This window comes from Telmatherina bonti (genome assembly GCF_933228915.1).
Source record: "Telmatherina bonti genome assembly, chromosome: 13".
In the NCBI taxonomy this organism is placed as follows: domain Eukaryota; kingdom Metazoa; phylum Chordata; class Actinopteri; order Atheriniformes; family Telmatherinidae; genus Telmatherina; species Telmatherina bonti.
Genome location: NC_136611.1, coordinates 24,188,003 through 24,206,170, shown reverse-complemented (window position 1 = coordinate 24,206,170; position 18,168 = coordinate 24,188,003). Strand labels below are relative to the sequence as shown.

Genomic DNA, 18,168 nt, shown 5'->3' with positions numbered 1-18,168 from the left:
TCACTTCCGCATGTGCAAAATATACTTCCGTTCTCTTTAAGTAATCATAACAATCATGGCGACTTACGCACTGTTCGGCAGGTTGTTGGGTATTTCAGCAAGACTTTCACGTCCGTAAGTTAAATCTTTTGCCGTATTTGAAGAAATGCTGTCCCACTTTTCAGCCTTTTTTTTGTTTTACTAATTATGAATGCACTACTTTCTGTAGAACGGGGCATGCATGTGGCGAACTGGCGCATTAGCTTGTGTGCTAAACTGTGAAATGACGCAAACTATCTTATAAACCAGATGTCGTAAGGGATGACCTTATTATCACTTATCAGTTTCTGACATATATTAATGTATCAGTATAATGGTTTTCAGGTGCCATACAGAGCAAATTTGTAGAAGCTTAAACAAGTTAAATAAGCAGATAAACACACACCATTTAGGTTTTGAAGCCATTTGTTGACATTGTGTGAAGTCAGTTTTTTTAATGTTCTGCATAACTTCATAAGTTTTTACAGGACTGGAACCTCAATAGATGTCCTGCTCAAAATTCCCGATTTGATTAACCTTTGATTATGACTTACAGTGGTTATATATCTGAAATACGTCTTTGTAGGTCAACCAATCCTCTGGTGAATTACAACCTTTCTTTCTTGGAGATTTATGATCTTATACTGTTTCCATCCAGGTGTGTTGTTTTATATGTTACCAAGTAATTATTTGCAGTCTTTGTTGTTGTTGTTGTTGTTTTTTTTTTTTTTTTTCGGTTTTTTTTTCGTTGTTTTTTTAGTATAATTGTAGTTTCCAGTTTGCAAATGTTTATTTGAGCATCTGTAAATGACAGTGGAGATAAAAGTTTAGTATGAACTGTCCTTGCTGTGTTATAGTAAAGAGATCACACCAAAAGAAATGTTGCAAATAAGTTTAAAATAACAGACAAATCACATGTTAAAGCTTTATCACATTTTAGAAAATGTATCAACTGTTTTGGGGTATTACACCTAAGAATGCTTTTGGTTAATTTTTGCTACCCTTTACATTTGCATGTATATTTCATTTTTATTTCTTTAACTGATCATAATATAGTACCTAAAAATATCTACATTTTATGAGATAAAAACTGTTCATTAACAGTGTATTACCTTCCGATGTATTAAAACTATACTATACTTGATTTTCTTATAACCTTGTGCAACAACTTAACCTTAACCCCTAACTATTCTGATACAGAGGGATCACAGAGGGATGCTAATAACATTCACAAAATATATGTTATAGATCAATGACAGTCTACAAGTTTTTACCTCATTGCTGCCATATCCTTAAGTTGGGAATGTAAACAAGAAAGGATGATGTGGTTGCTTTTAACTGACTACATTTCTTTATGTAGTAAAGCATTTAGTTTCTTATATGTACTGTTTTTGTCTTGCTGGCAGGGGGTGTCAGAGCACTGGACTCCACATACTTTCAAATTCTACTGGGGTCTCCAACAGATCACCAAAAAGCCCCCTCTGGGATGTTCCTGGTTCGTATTCTAGTACCATCCTGTACTATTCATATGTTCAACACTGAATTCATACAAAAGGGATTTTCTCAAATGGCAATACAACAGTACCAGGTGCTCAGTATATTATATATGCAGGTGTTTTTACAGTGTGTTGAATTGGTTTTTCTAGTGCAGGCCACATTGTTACAGTAAATCAAAGACTTAGACTTGACATGAACAATAAAAATAAAATTCCATTTGAGTGGCTCTTTAAACAGTGCAAAGAGAGGAAAGTAGTTAAAACAACATCAAAAGATATATAGGGTATAGAAATATGGCTAAATATTTACATTGTATAGTATTTATGTACCATATAATGCATAGGCTCTCAGATGTGGTATGGTAATGCTGAGAAATTACATGATATTGAATGTCTGGTTCCATCACTGTATCATACAATGTGCTGATTATCACACAAATAAAGAACACAGTGTTGTGAGAAAATCTTTTATCTATACTTGTACAATAACAAAGCATATCCTTGATGTTCCCTCACAGCTAATGTTACTATTTTATTCTTTGTGTTTTGTCTCTGTTCAGGAAGGAGCATGTTTGTGCAGACACAGGACACGCCGAATCCAAACAGTCTGAAGTTTCTGCCTGGTCGGACTGTTCTCGAAGAGGGAACCATGAATTTTGCGGGCCCACGTGATGCTCACTGCTCACCCTTAGCCAGGTTTGTGACTTCTTATTTACTATTTAACTTATCTCAGGATGTCACAGGGTTGTTTGAAAGCACAGCTTATTAATAGTATTTTACATTTTCTGACCTTGTTTCCCTATTTTCTGTCTGAGGACTGCAGTCTATACTCTAACAATTACACTGTAAAATGTAAGTAAGTATATAGTTGTCAGGTTTCCATGTTTAAAGGAAGGTAAAAAATAAATGCCACAGCAATACTGTGAAATCATTCAGATGTACAAAATACCCATTTAACATCATTGTAGTGTATTTTTGAAAAACTTTATTTTAAAGCATATTATGTTGTGTGTTGTCTCCAGACAGTTGTTTAGGATTGATGGAGTCAAAAGTGTCTTCCTCGGCCCCGATTTTATCACCATCACCAAGGTAAAATAAGATCCAGCATACTCATGTCTCATACTTTAGCACTGTGTGACGTTGTTGCTTGGAATAACTTTCAACGCTTTTTCTAAATTAGTCTGATGCAACTCTGGAATGGAAAGTAATTAAACCTGATGTATTTGCTGCTATCATGGACTTCTTTACTTCTGGACTTCCCATTGTAAATGAAGACAGCAAGCCAAATGCAGATACAGGTGAATACTTTAGTTTGACGAGCCGGACAGAAATTGTAAATAGTCCTTATAGACCAAACATCTCCAATCTCCACTTCTCTTTTTAGCCCCATCAGATGATGATGATGAAGTAGTGGCTATGATCAAAGAGCTGCTGGATACTCGAATAAGGTAAACTGACACTGACTATTAATTGCCACTGGCTGTGGCAATTAATTGTGGCTTTCTGTCCTCTTGTTAGTTATGTAAGTGGAGAGTGTTTGCTAGTGGAGATTTAACTTTCACAAAATTTAACCAATTTAATTTACAGCTGGGATAGGTAATGTTGTGGAGCTAGGAAGATTTGAAAGTGTGCTGTCTTCGCTCCTCCCCCTCTGGTTTTGCTCCTTGTGTGATTCAAGGCTTTTTTATTCGCAGCTTTTTCCACCTACGATTTTCTCTTTCTCGGCTGTTTAGCGGATAATTTAGCTGTCATGCTTGTAATGTTTTATGCAATTCAAATAAACTTGCCTTGCTTTTTGCGAATATTGTTGTTTTCCCAGGCCAACAGTGCAGGAGGACGGAGGAGATGTTCTATATCGGGGATTTGAAGATGGCATTGTTAAACTGAAACTGCAAGGCTCCTGCACTAGTTGCCCCAGTTCAATTGTTACCTTGAAGAATGGAATTCAAAACATGCTGCAGTTTTATGTACCTGAGGTCGAATCAGTGGAGCAGGTTTGTTCACTTTTTCTTGTTCACCTATGATTTTGAGGGGAGTCTGTCATGTGAGCATTTACTGCCGGATTAATTGATAAATGTATCATTATGTGCATTCACGAGAACACAGTTAAATAGCAGAATAAAACATTTTTACAGAGTAAAAACATTTTTTTACATATTTTTTTTTACAGGTGAAGGATGAGGAGGAAGAGGAGGCAGCTCAAGTGTGAACTACTGAAACCAGCAGAACCACATATACATTCCTTCCTCCCTCCAACCATCTTTTCAATCAGATATGCAATAAAATAACTAGTTGTATTTTACAGCTGTGTGAAAGAACTTTGCATCATTGCTCATGCAGATGTTATCATTGACTTTGGCATTTGTGTTCTGTGAAATAACTATTTTACAACATGTAAGTCAAAATGGCTCGGCTCCAGAAACCGATTGTGCAGTGGAAATAAATTGTATTTATTCTTTCATATTGTATTTACACATTTCTGAATCAGTCAGCAAAACTACCTTTAGGTTACAAATACTGTATGAATAAAGATTGTTCAAATATTTTCAAAATATTGTCCTAGTATGTGTATCTTTGCACTTTTGCTGTGTATGCATGTGTAAGGTTTCATCTAATTTCCCAGAAACAACCCCACCACTTTAAATTTGGAATGAATGTGTAAATAAGTAAAATCGTACTGTTGTTTCACCATGAGTCAGTCCTTCAGTTCTCTATCATATTTCCCATTTCCTGGTGGATTGGAGGGAGTACAGGCCTGTGATTGTGTGACGATGTTATTTCACGGCATACTGAATGGCAGCAGCAGGATGTACTTACTGCCCTGCCCATGGACTGCATCCTTATGCCACGTCAGAAGTGTTGGGTTTGGGTGCAACCTGACTGACACACCGCTCGACCAATCAGGTGGCGACTTTGAGGAACGCAGTTGGTTCAGTGATCTGAGGGGGCGAGGCTTATTGACAGGCGTCCCCGGTTTCCCGAGATCTGAGTAGCTGAATCTGGCAACCGAGCTGTAGACATGTGTGGTGAGTGATGTAGTCTTTACTTTACTTTTCGTGTTTTTTTTTAATTATTAAATGAGAAACCTAGGTTGCTCCCTTTCAGGTAGAAAAAAATGATAAATTAAAACGTAATATTGCTGGTGTACAGTTGTATTAGGCTAAAGGCCAGCTAGGATGGCTAACCTGAATCTGGTTAGCGAATACGAGCTTGTGTTGCAGATGCTCCTTGTTAGCAAAATTTAAAACAGTATTTTTATTACTTGATCTGTTATAAGACCTGTGAGTTACTTTTGTGTGTTTCAGAGAATAAATCAGTATATGAAAAGGGAGAGAAAACCTCATTTCTATGCTAACGTCAGGGAGCTAATGCAACCTGCTGTTACTGCACGCTCATTACTGAACTTTCCACTTGCTAAATCTTTTTTTTTTTTTTAATTTATTATTTTATTTTATTTTAACGTATGATTTGGAGCATACATAACTCCATGTGTTACTTATGCCTAAACAACAATATTGACAAGAAAGAAAGAAAAAATGGAAGTCCTTTAAGGTTGTAACACTCGTGTAATGCTTCCTTAAGCTTTAATCTCAAATATGATTAATTTCTCTTCCTTGGAAATAATCCTTCGTATGTCACTGTCCTCAGCAACTCTTGTGACTGATAAGTGACGTATCTGTCTACCATAACAGTCCATAATGTAATTACTGCAATCAGACGAGATAAAAACTTGTTTATATTATTTTCTATGAATATCTACTGCCACTTTAAGTGGATGCAGCTAATACTCACTCCTATTGAACTTTCATATGAATGAAAGCCTGCTCTTGTGATACATTTACCCTCCCTACTCAGTAATTTTCCTTTGCCCTCTCTGCCTCTCTCCATTATTTGCTTCTCTGTCTTAATGCCTTATTTATTTGGTTCTTTATTTGCATTTATCTGGGAGTGCTTGAATGTTTACCAGGCCTTATTTCACGGTTGCTTCTCGTCATTTATGTTGATTCTTCCTGAAGTGTGTCTGATGTGTGTGGAACAGTGTACCAGTATTAATTGTTTATGACAAGTTGAAAAGTAAAGCCGAATGTCCTGTTTCATGATATAAGCAGACTTGTTCTCACTTAATCTGGTAACGTTACACAAATAACTGTCAGTATGTTTGAAAATAAGTGAGTAACTTAAAAAATATTTACGAATAATAAACTCAGACGTTTTGGATGTTGGTCTTTTGTTACTGTTGCAATCACACCTCTGGCCAACATAGGCTGTCAGTTGTTTGTAAGGGCTTGTTTTGAAATAACCACCCTTGTATGACAGGTTTTTCATATAGTACTCGCCCACTTTTTGACAATGGGGTATAAATAGAATAGGGTGACATCAACAAATAATGCGTGTCCCAAATCAGTGGAATTGCTTCAGAATTACTTTCTTTCCTTTAGCAGTAAACTTAACATGGTTATTGTCACAACTAGACCTTGTTTAAATATTCATATGGTCATATTTTTTTTACAAAATCTACACAAGATATTGTAGTTTTTCTTTGATAAAATTCTTGGTCTATATTAATTTTATATTACCAGGAGATTTTCTATTCGGTGAAACATAGGCTGTCTTTGGATTTAGCTTACGTTTTTCAAATGGATGTTTTTGTGTTATTTATTCCCCAGGAATCTTTGCCTATCTCAACTACCATGTACCAAGGACTCGCCGTGATATCCTTGAGATTCTACTCAAAGGTCTGAGACGTCTAGAATACAGGGGCTACGACTCAGCTGGTGAGAGAGAAGGAATAAGACCATCACCCCCACCTTTTCTTTCCACAAATTCTCCCATTTATTGGCTGAATGCTACTCAGTAGGAAGTGATTTGTTGGTGTTCTATGATATAGCATTGAAATGTTTTGGTTGGATGCAGTTCAGGACTGAGAACAGTCCTGTACCTGTCAGTGGTTTGGTCCCCACCTTCTCCATTTTAATTTTCAAAGTGTCAAGAAACCTACAGATGTCACTGATGCCCTCTTCAATGTATGAGGACCAGTGATAAAGACATGTGCTCAATACTTTTTTGAAAAGTCCTATGATCTATCCATTTACCATGACATTTTCTTCACAGTTACACCTGATGCTCTGTGTATATTCTCCTTTATTTACTCAGTTTTATGCTCGTTTTAGGTGTGGGAATTGATGGAGGCAATGGCAAGGAGTGGGAGTCAAATGCTAAGACTATCCAACTGATCAAGCAGCGTGGAAAAGTGAAGGCGCTGGATGAAGAAATCAGCAGTAAGTAGAAATTAAGTTCATCGCTTTCAAAACAATTCGATTTTTTTTTTTTTTTAAAGGTCTAGTATGATTAGTTATCTTTTGTGTTCTGGTAGAGTTTGGAAACTAAATACAATGTGCTTTGTTTGTTTTGTCTTTTAGAACAGCAGGATATTGACTTGGATGTAGAGTTTGATGTTCACCTTGGCATTGCTCACACCCGCTGGGCTACTCACGGTGTTCCCAGTCCACTCAATAGTCACCCACACAGATCAGATAAGAACAATGGTCAGTTGTGGTAAAGATGCTAAAACAATTCATTTTAACCTGTGTGCATCCATCCATCCACGTTTGAAGGTTTACTATAATCCTTTTGGTTTGCAGAGTTCATTGTAATTCACAACGGAATCATCACCAACTACAAAGACCTGAGGAAATTCTTGGTCAGGAAATGTTCTTTTTGAATTGTACCGTTCATTCATCCCTCTTGTATATAGTCAGGACTGATCAACTTTGTGTTCACAGGAGAGCAAAGGCTATGACTTTGAATCAGAGACTGATACAGAGACCATTGCCAAGCTGGTCAAGTACATGTACGACAACCGGGAGAATGATGACATCAGTTTTGCCACGCTGGTTGAGCGTGTTACTCAGCAGCTGGTAAGGGCATGCTAATGACCACCAGTGCTATAGAGGTAAAAAGAGTGTGGAAAAGAAGGTCTAACTTGTTTGTTCATCCCACATACCAGGAGGGAGCATTTGCTCTGGTCTTCAAGAGTGTCCACTATCCTGGAGAGGCAGTCGGCACAAGGTATGCTCATGCTGATGTAGTCAACATCTTTACGTAACTTCTGAAATCATTTCTGTTGAGTTATATCTTTAGTTTATTAAAATGTTTTTTAAAACACACAGATCAGTATATATACTGAATTATTACTTCCGTTCTGTGCCAATTAAGAGATGTAATGTACAATGTTTTCTTTTGTGATTTTGAAGGAGGGGTAGTCCTCTGCTTATTGGAGTGCGCAGTGATCACAAGCTGTCCACGGATCACATTCCTGTTCTCTACCGCTCCTGTAATTGAATGTTTATGTATCTATTCTAATTTATCCATGTTTCCATTTCCATTGAATGAGTGTGATTGAGTCTTTGTTTTCTTTATTTCCAAGCTGGAAAAGACAAAAAGAGCTGCAGCGCTCTTCCTAGAAACGACCAGGACACCTGCTTGTTCCCAGTTGATGAGAAAGGTGTGGAGTACTACTTTGCCTCTGATGCTAGGTAAGTAGTTGTTGTGTGCCTCATGAACATTGCTCCCCTGCTCCAGTTATCTCTGCTCTATCTTTGAGACATACAGCAAGTCAAATTGTCAGTGTGGATTCTGACAGATGTCTTATGTCATGACAGTGCTGTGATAGAACATACAAACCGGGTGATATTTCTGGAGGATGACGATGTGGCTGCTGTGATGGATGGTCGGCTGTCCATCCACAGGATAAGGCGCAGGGCAGGAGACTATCCAGCTCGTGCCATCCAGACCCTGCAGATGGAGTTGCAGCAGATCATGAAGGGTGAGCGAAGCTTCATCCTTTGTGCTTAGAGTTATTGCTACAGTTCTCATTTGTAAACTAGAACTTGGACAGCGCAGACCTACGCCAAGCAGCTTATTTTGTGAAGAATCCTTTTAAAAATTCCTGTGTCCACAATTCCTTCCAGATCACTCCCAAAATTTAACAGAATCTAAGTTAGACCAAGACCCATTCTCAGAATAAAATCACAATAATCCAGCTAGTATTTTTTGAGTAAAGTTGCTAAAAAATAACGAACAGACAGACAGTCTCAAACAAAAGCATAACCTTTTTAATGGAGGTTATAAATAATGTGTAAGCAACCTTCTAATTTAGCCTCAAACCCACCTATTATCCCATGTAAGTAGTAATGAGAGACTAACTGCTAATGGAGGTCAGTTAGCTTTTTACAGCTTTCCCTGAGACAATCTTTGTTATCATCCAAGAGGCTATAAACCTTCTGGATCAGCTTCACCCCCCCTGCACCCCCCAGGAAAGTTGTCCCTGTTGTTAAAACGAGCCCTGAGTTTCTGGACCTTATCACCCCCACATTCCACCTCTGTTTCTCAGTTGACATTATTTGCCCTCCCTATGCTCTAAGAGAGAGTTTTCAAGACAGACTGATGGTTAATTTTGTTACTGCAATCTTGCATTAAATCCTTTTTTTAAGAGGAAAAAAAGAAGCTGTAACCAGCAGATCTATGGCCTTTTATTTCCTATTTTAAAGAAAAATATAACTATTTTTTCAGTTCACAAGATTAAGTAACTTGTTCCTTTGCTTTACTAAATATCACCATGACCAGCTTGAAAGGAGCCAAATATAATGTAAAATTAACATTACTTTTAAACTCCTTTCCCCTGTAGTCCAGCAGAGGGCAGAGGGAAACTAATGCTGCCTTTGCCTGACATTCCTTTGTGGTCCTGTCATTATTCAGCCTCTCTCCACGTCTCATTTTCTGGAGCCTATATGCTGACTAACCTAATTTGTTTGACCCAAATTGCTGTCAGAGGAAGACTGAAAAACAAATTTTTTGACTGCTACAGTTATTGATAGCACAACTTTATCTCCCCTGATGCCTTGTGTTTGTTTTATTCAGTTTGGTTGTTCAAGTTGTTCTGTGGCTCCAAATATGTGCAGGAAGCAACAATAAGACCAAACTCCCTACATTTCCCAGTAAAGCCAGATTATTAGTTAAACTAGGTGAAATGTTTTCCTGCTTCTCTTGGAGGATTGTGGTTTTTCAGAAGCTTAATGTGTGTCAACAAGACCTCTCTCAAGTGACCTCATGTTGGCTCACACTTCATAAAAACGTCCCTTACCATGTGTTTGTGAGGCTTTTGCGTATTTTACTAGTGCTGGCAATGTTATCCTGATATCTGACCCTTGTGTCTCAGGAAACTACAGCTCCTTCATGCAGAAGGAGATCTTCGAGCAGCCTGAGTCTGTGGTGAACACCATGAGAGGGAGAGTCAACTTCGACAACAACACAGGTTATAGAAGCATTTTATCATTTTTCTTTGTGTACCTGCATCATTCTGCTGGGATAGCAATATTAATAAATAATAAAACTAGGATCATTCAGATATGTTCAGATTTCACAAAAGGAAAGCTGCATGTCATTTAATTTTCATTTCAAAGTGAAATTTCTAAAACGAATCCAAAGAGCGACTTGGGAGAGTATAGATCTTCCACCTACCAGGAGGGAGTAGTATCCAGCTAAATCTGCACCTATTTGATCATCATCAGCATCTTGGTGGTTTTTTGATGGATTGATGGCTTATTAGCTACTTGTTTTGCTTTTCAGTGACACTTGGCGGACTAAAGGATCACATTAAGGAAATCCAGAGGTGTCGGAGACTTATCCTTATTGCCTGTGGCACCAGTTACCATGCTGGAGTAGCAGTAAGTAGCTCTTACTACCTCTTGTTTGCTGTCAGTTGATGTCATGCACACATTGAACCTGTCAGACTAATGCAAAATTTGAGCTCTGTAGGTAAGAGGTTTTTTTCCTGGCACATTTTCTGCTCTGGGCTTGGTAGATCTAGTGCTAAGCTGTCCTCTGTCACTTCCCAGACCCGCCAGGTCCTGGAAGAACTAACTGAGCTACCTGTCATGGTGGAGTTGGCCAGCGACTTCCTGGACAGGAACACCCCAGTCTTCCGAGACGATGTCTGCTTCTTTATCAGCCAGTCAGGTGTGTGGTTTTCTCCCTTTTCATGCAAGATATTTTTCTGGTCAAATTAAATCAGACTCTCATTTAGTGTAAATTAGCTATCCTGTTAAATTGCTAAGTTTTGTGCCAATCCTGCAGGAGAGACTGCTGACAGCCTCATGGCCCTGCGCTACTGCAAGGAGAGAGGGGCTCTGACCGTGGGTATCACCAACACAGTGGGCAGCTCCATCTCCAGGGAGACTGACTGTGGGGTCCATATCAATGCTGGGCCAGAGGTTGGAGTTGCCAGCACCAAAGTAATCCACCTTTCTAGTTGACAATTTTATTTTCTAAATCGGTAGCAATTGCTTGTATCATTAGAGAATATTTACCAGTAAAGGACCAGATGGTCATTTAGTTACAGTTGTGTTTGGAAGCCATTGACTATTTGGGAGTGGGAGTATGTTCATTTCTTTTCATATGTTCTTTAGAGCTTCAACTCTTCTCTACATCTTATGACATATGCCCCATTTTGAACCACACCAAAAAATGTTCGCATGGAGGAAACATGATTTCATCATTTTGACTGAACTGACACTTTTCTTCTTGACTTGAAGAAACTGTACACCCATGTGTAGCATCATCTCACAGATGAACTCAATGCCCACAGACACTGAATGAAACTCAGATTGCGAGTCTGGTTCCGCCTTTTGGAAACTGAAATTGTCCTCCACTGTAATCCTACAGGGAGCTGAAGAAGCCTGATTTTGTCATCTTGACTCATGTAAAAGCTGGAACTCTAGGTTTTAATGCCTCTCCCCCTTCTCACCCTAATAACCAAAAGGATTTTCCAGCTGGGACTTGGAGCAGAGAAGTAGAAGGCTCAGCCTGTGTGCACGCACACACAGAGAGAGAGAGCCGCATAGAGCAGGTCCTTCCCAGCTCCAGGATTTGGGCTTGGCTCAGTGACTCTTGCGCTGCTCCAAATCCCAAAAGCACATCTCAGAGACGCCATCATTTATAACTTGGCTGAGAGGGCCACACACCCACACCCACCTCCACCAAACACTGCACACTTACAGTCATCCTCTTCAGATCACTGGAGAACATGTGTCACTTCTGAACTGCTGCATGATCCTAAAAGCATCTGCCAAATCTATTTTCCTTCTTTTGTTCTAATTTAAGTTTTTGCAAACTTTCTTCATCAGAATATATTGAAATAAGTTGAGTCGTAAACACAGCATACTTTGATGTTGTTACAAGGCATATCCTACTGGCAGATCAGATGACAGTGTTTGGAAAAAAAAAACTGCTTTACAGATTACATAACAGGATCCATTGGGAATTTGTAGGGTTATAGAGTTTGCTTTTCAGTTCCTAACTAACAATTTGCAAGACATTTCTGTGTCTAAGCTGTATTGGTTGACAGTTGTGTGTAAGGATTCATATCTGCAGGGTAGCGGTCGGCATATTTTGCATTAGATAAACACAGAAAAGCTACTGACACTAATGTTGAAGAAGACCACAGTTTACAACGTGGATGTAGAATTACATCTGAGCAAGCACTCGGGACTGTCAGAGTTATGAAAGCGTGTGGATACAATGTTGTCTGGAGAGGAAAATAGTGTAAAGGTTTTTTACTGCTATTTTCTTGGCCCTGCATGTTGATATTTCTTAGTCTGGAGGGGACCGTGAACAGATTAAATTACCCAAATGAGAACGGAAAGCCTTCAAAAGGAGCAAAGAGAGTCAGTGGTGATGATGACAGACATAGAGTCTTAAAGTTGTGGGAGGATTTTAGTGTTGGCATTTCCAGATCGATCAGATCTCTCTTAAATGTGATCTTATGTGCTCACAGAGGGTTCCTGGAATAGCAACTTTGGCCTAACTGGGCTCAGCTGTGTTTATGTGAAACCTGCTCAGTGGATCTGAAATCCACCTCTCCTATTTCTCACCCAGTCCAGACTTTTAGAAAACACACTATCCAAACACAGAGCATAAAGCCACACCAGATGTGCCAAAGGCCTACGTCATGATATATTTGATGCTCTTTGGGTTCACTGTGCGCTAAAGCTGTCATACATGTTTTGTAATTAGAGCCCTGCAAGAAATATGTCATTGTCCAGTGGTGGTCTAAATGTATTTCTTTATTTAGTTAGTTCATTAGGTAGGTAGTTATATTTTTTAACCATCTGTTTACATCACTACTTAATCCTTGTCTTTTTTTTTTCCTCTGCAGGCCTACACCAGTCAGTTTGTGGCCCTGATTATGTTTGCACTCTTGATGTGCGATGACAGAATTTCCATGCAGCCCAGACGACGGGAGATTATCCAGGGTCTAAGAGTGCTTCCAGGCAAGTCAAGCAACAAGTAATCTGGTTGAGCTCATGTGGAACTGAAATGCAAAAAGATAGAAAGTCAGCTTTCAGAGAAAAAACAAGAATATGCTAAGTTTTGTATTTTACTATTATTATTATTATTATTATTCAATGAAAAAGTTAAGTAATGAGAGAGGGATCCAACTGTCAGTTTTTTGGGCTGTGTGCCCCCTCCCCCACCAAAAAAAAAAAAAACCAATAACAAATTGTTTTTCTGTTACATATAAGATCTCATCAAGGAGGTTCTCAGTTTGGATGATGAAATCCAGAAGTTGGCAACAGAGTTGTATCAGCAGAAGAGTGTACTGATCATGGGCAGAGGCTACCATTATGCAACGTGCTTGGAAGGAGCACTGGTGAGCAAATACCATCTTATTTACAAGCTGATTTATCAGCTTGTTGCTCTTTTTTCTTCCTAACGCTGGCATTTTCCATTTCTGTTTGTCTTTTTCAACGGCAGGAGTACCTGAAACATGTTACTTACATTTTATTTCCTTTTTAATAAAACACTTAAATTAAGCTATTAAGAAAAGAAAAGGCATTGTTTCCGCAGAGCTAGATCAAGGTTTTATGTTAGGAAAATATAACAATGTGAGCTCTTATTTTCTAAATCTGTATCTGATTTTCATCCTCTAGAAAATCAAGGAGATCACATACATGCACTCAGAAGGCATCCTAGCAGGAGAGCTGAAACACGGTCCACTGGCTCTGGTGGATAAACTCATGCCGGTTATCATGATCATCATGAGAGACCACACCTACATTAAATGTCAGAACGCCCTGCAGCAAGTTGTTTCCCGCCAGGTATAAGCACACACGCACACACGCCTTTGTTACCTTTGTTCGAACTCTAAAGGCAAAACATTTCAGAATGAGAAACGCACTCTCCATCCTCTTTTTATTTAAAAACTACTGGACATGAAGTTCAAACCTACAACTTATTATGTAAAGGTTAAATTTAAAGTATGCTGAGCATTTTCAACCACAGCACATTTTTGTGTTAAGTTATTTTCACAGCCTTGTCTGCACTGCACCTCTGCTCCCTCACCTCAGTAAATACAAGGGAAAGGTTGCTTCAGCATGACATCAGCAGGCTCAGTAATCTGTTGCAGATGTGAAATAAACTGGGGAAAAGCCAAACATTTTTCAGCTTGTTGGGACACATATTTAGATGACATTTAAAGACCGTTTGATTTACAGGGCCGTCCCATTGTGATTTGCGACAGAGATGACCATGAGACTATCAAAAACTCCTGCCGCACCATCAAAGTGCCTCACTGCGTGGACTGCCTGCAGGGCATCCTGAGCGTCATCCCTCTGCAGCTGCTCTCCTTCCACCTCGCCGTTCTCAGAGGTTACGACGTAAGTGTTGCTTCTTCAGGCTCATCAGCAAAGTGTTTGCTGGATGAGACTTGTTACCTCTTTCATCTCTCTGCAGACACAAAAAACTTTTTATATGGAGTTATTATCCAAGCTAATAACTTTATTTGCTACCAAGCCGTAGCAGTCTACCTCTGTACGAGCAAGCGTACTTAAGATTCACCATTGGAAGTAAACATACAGTTTTTGGAGAGCTACTATTTTATCCAGTTGTAGAAGGAGGAAAAGTTATGAAAAAGGTGAAATTCTTATGGTGGGATGAGCTGTAGTAAACAAGCAGAGCATAAATATACTCTGTTAACATTGCTAGAATGATTCAAGAGGGATGTCCGAGCCACACATTCCCTTTGAAGCAAACATTTATGTGACACAGCACCCACACAAGCTCACAAGCCGTTGGATTTGTGGCTGTCACATTGAAGTGTGTTTTTGTGGGATTTTATTTAATTATACATAATTTAATGGCAGCGTATAGTCAACTATTGACTATTTTGCTTGATGTGTATTTTTTTCATGGCTGAATGATATCTTTTTGTTTAAATTCAGGTGGACTGTCCGAGAAACCTGGCCAAGTCTGTGACAGTTGAGTAAACGTCACTACTCATCGCCTGACATAAAAAGCCTGGCAGACACTCAGTCAAACACTGACATCGAAGGAGCATCTGTATGAAAAAGAGAAGACAATGTTCTGTTTGGGTGTCCTGTGCTGTTGCTCTTTTTAATGCAATCTTTTTGTCTAAATGTACGTATGTCACTGTTGCATAATATCTGCTTCTCACTGTGTCATTTCTCAAACATTTTGCATCATTGTCATTATTATTGTTATAATTATTAGTGTAGTTTATCTGTGGTGGCAGGGACTGGGCTGGCATCTTTATTGCCTTTTTTTTCTATTTAAGATGTTTCCTGGGGCTTGTGATCCCATTTAGGCTTATTGACAGTCTTGCTCAACACATGTAGCATGTGAGCAAACTGTCCATGTTTGTTTATGCCATTTGATTTCTGAGGGAGTCAAAGTAAAAGCTGCTGACTGAGAGAAGTTACACTTTGAAAACCCTATTAGCTCATTTTCTCTTTTAGTTAGGTTCCAACCTCTTTTGTAGGTTAGTTGGGATCTTTTTTTTTTTCTGGCAGCTAATAATTGAAATATTTTACTCCACTTTTGAAGAAAACCACCGTCTTGAATCATTCCAAGCCACAGATCATTACTTCCTTATAACTGCAGATCAATTTGCCAGTTTTGACTGTTCCCATCTTAAACTTTGTTCTGAGGTCACACAGTGTACCGCAGAAAAAGCATCACAAGTCAGGTCATAAAAAAAAACTTTTGCAATTGTGTTGCTGTGTAGAATGTTCCTTCCAATCTTTGTTCTTTAGTCTTTACTGCATTTTCTGAGTATAATCTCATTTTAACTGGTTACTGAGTGACGTTCTTGTCTTTTTTCCTGATTTCTAACTTTAAACTACTAACTAAAGCACGTCTGGTACAGTAAAAGTTACTAACATGAAGTAGCATCTCAGTTGCCAGCCCTCACCCTACGGCCATGACTGCTGCCATTATATTACGTGACTGGGACCATTATATTTTGTCATAATCTCTTGTTCAGATTTTTTTTAATGAATTTTATATAAGTTACTTATTTCTTTTCAAAATTGAATGTTACTGTCATTTTGTCAAACCAAAAAAATCTGTCCAATGGCTTTGACAGTTGTAAACTGTATGCTGCACACATACATTTTATGTACATGTTACTTCCATAGTTTTTGTTGGCAACTTGTATAAATTCAGGCTAAATTGGGATGTATGAAGGCATGTTGAGGCCCGGGGGGGACAGCATACTGAATACTTGTGTTTACAGGGGGAAATCTTTTTAGATGCAATCTGTGGGTCTGCAATCCCAGGTGTTTTCAAAAGCCAGGGAAAATGTGCACACAATAAATGAAGTAGGAGTCTTTACCTTAGAATGAGTTCACAGCCTGTTTTTGGTTTGAAGAGGTTTCTTGCTTTTACAATTAAGCCTTAACCTGGATTTTCTTTTTTTTTTTAAACACTTAAGCTTCTGAGCCAGTGAAAGGGATTTAAAAAAAAAAAAAAAAAGTTATCACAGGTACTTATGTTACCCATATTCTTCAGCTCTGTTTTTCCTTTTTAACTGGATGCATTGAGAAAGAACAGGGCACCAAATACTTGTACTATACATATTAGAAGCTGTTAAGTTAGTGGGAGTATACTAGGAGTTCAACCGATGCAATAAAGTGTGAAATGCTTCTCTCTTGAAGTGTCTGTTATTATCCACACGCATCATCAATGGAAACAAATACACAAGAAGTTGGTTGATGACACTCAAACATCTGATCATTTTATTTAGAGAAACAGTTTAAAATGTAAATCCGACATGAGCTACATTTAAAAGTCATTTTGTTTTGGTAAAGTGTATCCTGAAGAGACCAGGTACACACATACAGGGTGATTAAATTGTCCAAAGACTGGAAGCAATGCCAAGTTTCTGGAAGATTGACATCGATGGTCTGGCGCAGACCTCTAAAACTCTTAACATGGAGACGATGGGCTTGATGTTGCTATGAAGAGTTGTCAGGGTTGACAGCGCAAAGTGGATGATGGCCAGGATGGTCACACAACACGACAGCGAATACTGGAAGGTTGCAGGCAAGATGCGCAGCACTGCTTGGACCGACTTCAACCCCTGCACAGCTCTTCTTCGTCCACAGCAAAGACACAAGCAGCTGTTGTTTCTGGAAGTTTGTGATGGAGGCCAGATGGAGCAGCTTGAGAAAACTTGTTGGTCCAACAGCTCCTTTGAGGAGAGCACACCCGCCAGTATCAGCCTGAAGAATGCATTCAGCTTCAGCATGACTGAAAGGTAAGCAGCTAAGTTGTTGGTGAGAAAAAGTGCAGTTTTCAGCAGGATTTCATTGAATGTACTCACTGCAATTATGACCTTATATGCAGCTGCACAGTAATTGCGGAACACGGCTGCCATTTGCTAAGTATGTGGAGCACTGTGTCTGCTTTTTTATGCAAAAAGAGCATCAAGCATTTCAGGTATTATCCTTTCTGCAGTTGTCACACCTCTCACGCGCAGCTGCCAGCAATAGAGATGCATCAGCTTTAATCAAGGTGTCTTGAGTTGGAATCAGTGTAAAGTTTAACTAAATGAACCAACCTGTTTCCAATTATTTCACCCAGTCTGTAAATGTTCATTTAGATGTGTAACAGACCTCAATTTGTGTTGAAATAAACCACAATTAAACAATATGATGATCCAGTAACATATAGTCCTCATAGGCTTTGAGTTCATGCAATGATAGTTTATGATAAATTCAGACAAAAACAATTAAGGACTATTCGGTTGCCATAAAAATTTCTGCATAATATCAATATGCAGTGGAGTATTTGTATGTTAAACATCTCTCCTCTCGCATCTCTCGCAAAACAACAGTGTATTATCTCTCAGCTGTCCCTGAATTATGTCAATAATAATCAGCATCAGCGCGCCTTTTTCAGCTTGTCCACATTTCCTGAGGATTAGATAGCGTCTAATATTTTCCAACATAGATCACTCCATTCTTGGATGTGACATAATGCAACATATTGACATCTGGAGTTGGTTAACCATGCACTTCATAATCTCTCTCTCTCTCTCTCTCTCTCTCTCTCTCTCTCTCTCTCTCTCTCTCTCTGGCTATGTCAGTTTTATATAAAATAAAGCTGAATAAAATAAAATAGGATTGTTTGTATTTAATTAGGTTGATAGAGATTCCTTTTAAATCCATACATCCACCCACCTAATTTTCTATACCCTCTTTTATCCTATTAAGAGTCATGGTCGCTGGAGCCTATACCCCAGCTGCCTTCAAGTGATAGTCAGGATACACCCTGGATATTCTAACATAATGAA

General features: G+C 38.8%; 2 protein-coding genes across 2 annotated transcripts; both read left to right on the top strand.

Moving 5' to 3' along the window:
- Positions 1-15: 15 nt before the first annotated feature.
- nfu1 (NFU1 iron-sulfur cluster scaffold homolog) lies at positions 16-4,035 on the top strand. Its single transcript, XM_079252018.1, has 8 exons — positions 16-114; positions 1,425-1,513; positions 2,075-2,210; positions 2,537-2,603; positions 2,695-2,812; positions 2,899-2,962; positions 3,334-3,508; positions 3,685-4,035. The coding sequence occupies exons 1-8, from the start codon at positions 56-58 to the stop codon at positions 3,721-3,723; spliced, it is 747 nt and encodes a 248-aa protein (XP_079108144.1). The 5' UTR covers positions 16-55; the 3' UTR covers positions 3,724-4,035.
- A 456-nt stretch (positions 4,036-4,491) lies between these two features.
- LOC306764674 (glutamine--fructose-6-phosphate aminotransferase [isomerizing] 1) lies at positions 4,492-16,487 on the top strand. Its single transcript, XM_079251874.1, has 19 exons — positions 4,492-4,540; positions 6,182-6,289; positions 6,686-6,793; positions 6,935-7,060; positions 7,157-7,215; positions 7,298-7,432; positions 7,522-7,583; positions 7,769-7,848; positions 7,942-8,050; positions 8,177-8,340; positions 9,733-9,828; positions 10,143-10,240; positions 10,412-10,532; positions 10,650-10,807; positions 12,730-12,844; positions 13,097-13,224; positions 13,505-13,672; positions 14,069-14,230; positions 14,795-16,487. The coding sequence occupies exons 1-19, from the start codon at positions 4,534-4,536 to the stop codon at positions 14,837-14,839; spliced, it is 2,049 nt and encodes a 682-aa protein (XP_079108000.1). The 5' UTR covers positions 4,492-4,533; the 3' UTR covers positions 14,840-16,487.
- Positions 16,488-18,168: the final 1,681 nt, after the last annotated feature.

Excerpts from the sequence above, each read along its gene's own strand:
- nfu1 (XM_079252018.1), top strand. The coding sequence starts at position 56 with ATGGCGACTTACGCACTGTTCGGCAGGTTGTTGGGTATTTCAGCAAGA. Across the intron at positions 1,514-2,074 it reads CCCCCTCTGGGATGTTCCTG|GAAGGAGCATGTTTGTGCAG; the intron begins GTTCGTATTCTA and ends GTCTCTGTTCAG. Across the intron at positions 2,813-2,898 it reads CAAGCCAAATGCAGATACAG|CCCCATCAGATGATGATGAT; the intron begins GTGAATACTTTA and ends TTCTCTTTTTAG.
- LOC306764674 (XM_079251874.1), top strand. Across the intron at positions 7,849-7,941 it reads TCCTGTTCTCTACCGCTCCT|CTGGAAAAGACAAAAAGAGC; the intron begins GTAATTGAATGT and ends TTTATTTCCAAG. Across the intron at positions 10,808-12,729 it reads TTGGAGTTGCCAGCACCAAA|GCCTACACCAGTCAGTTTGT; the intron begins GTAATCCACCTT and ends TTTCCTCTGCAG.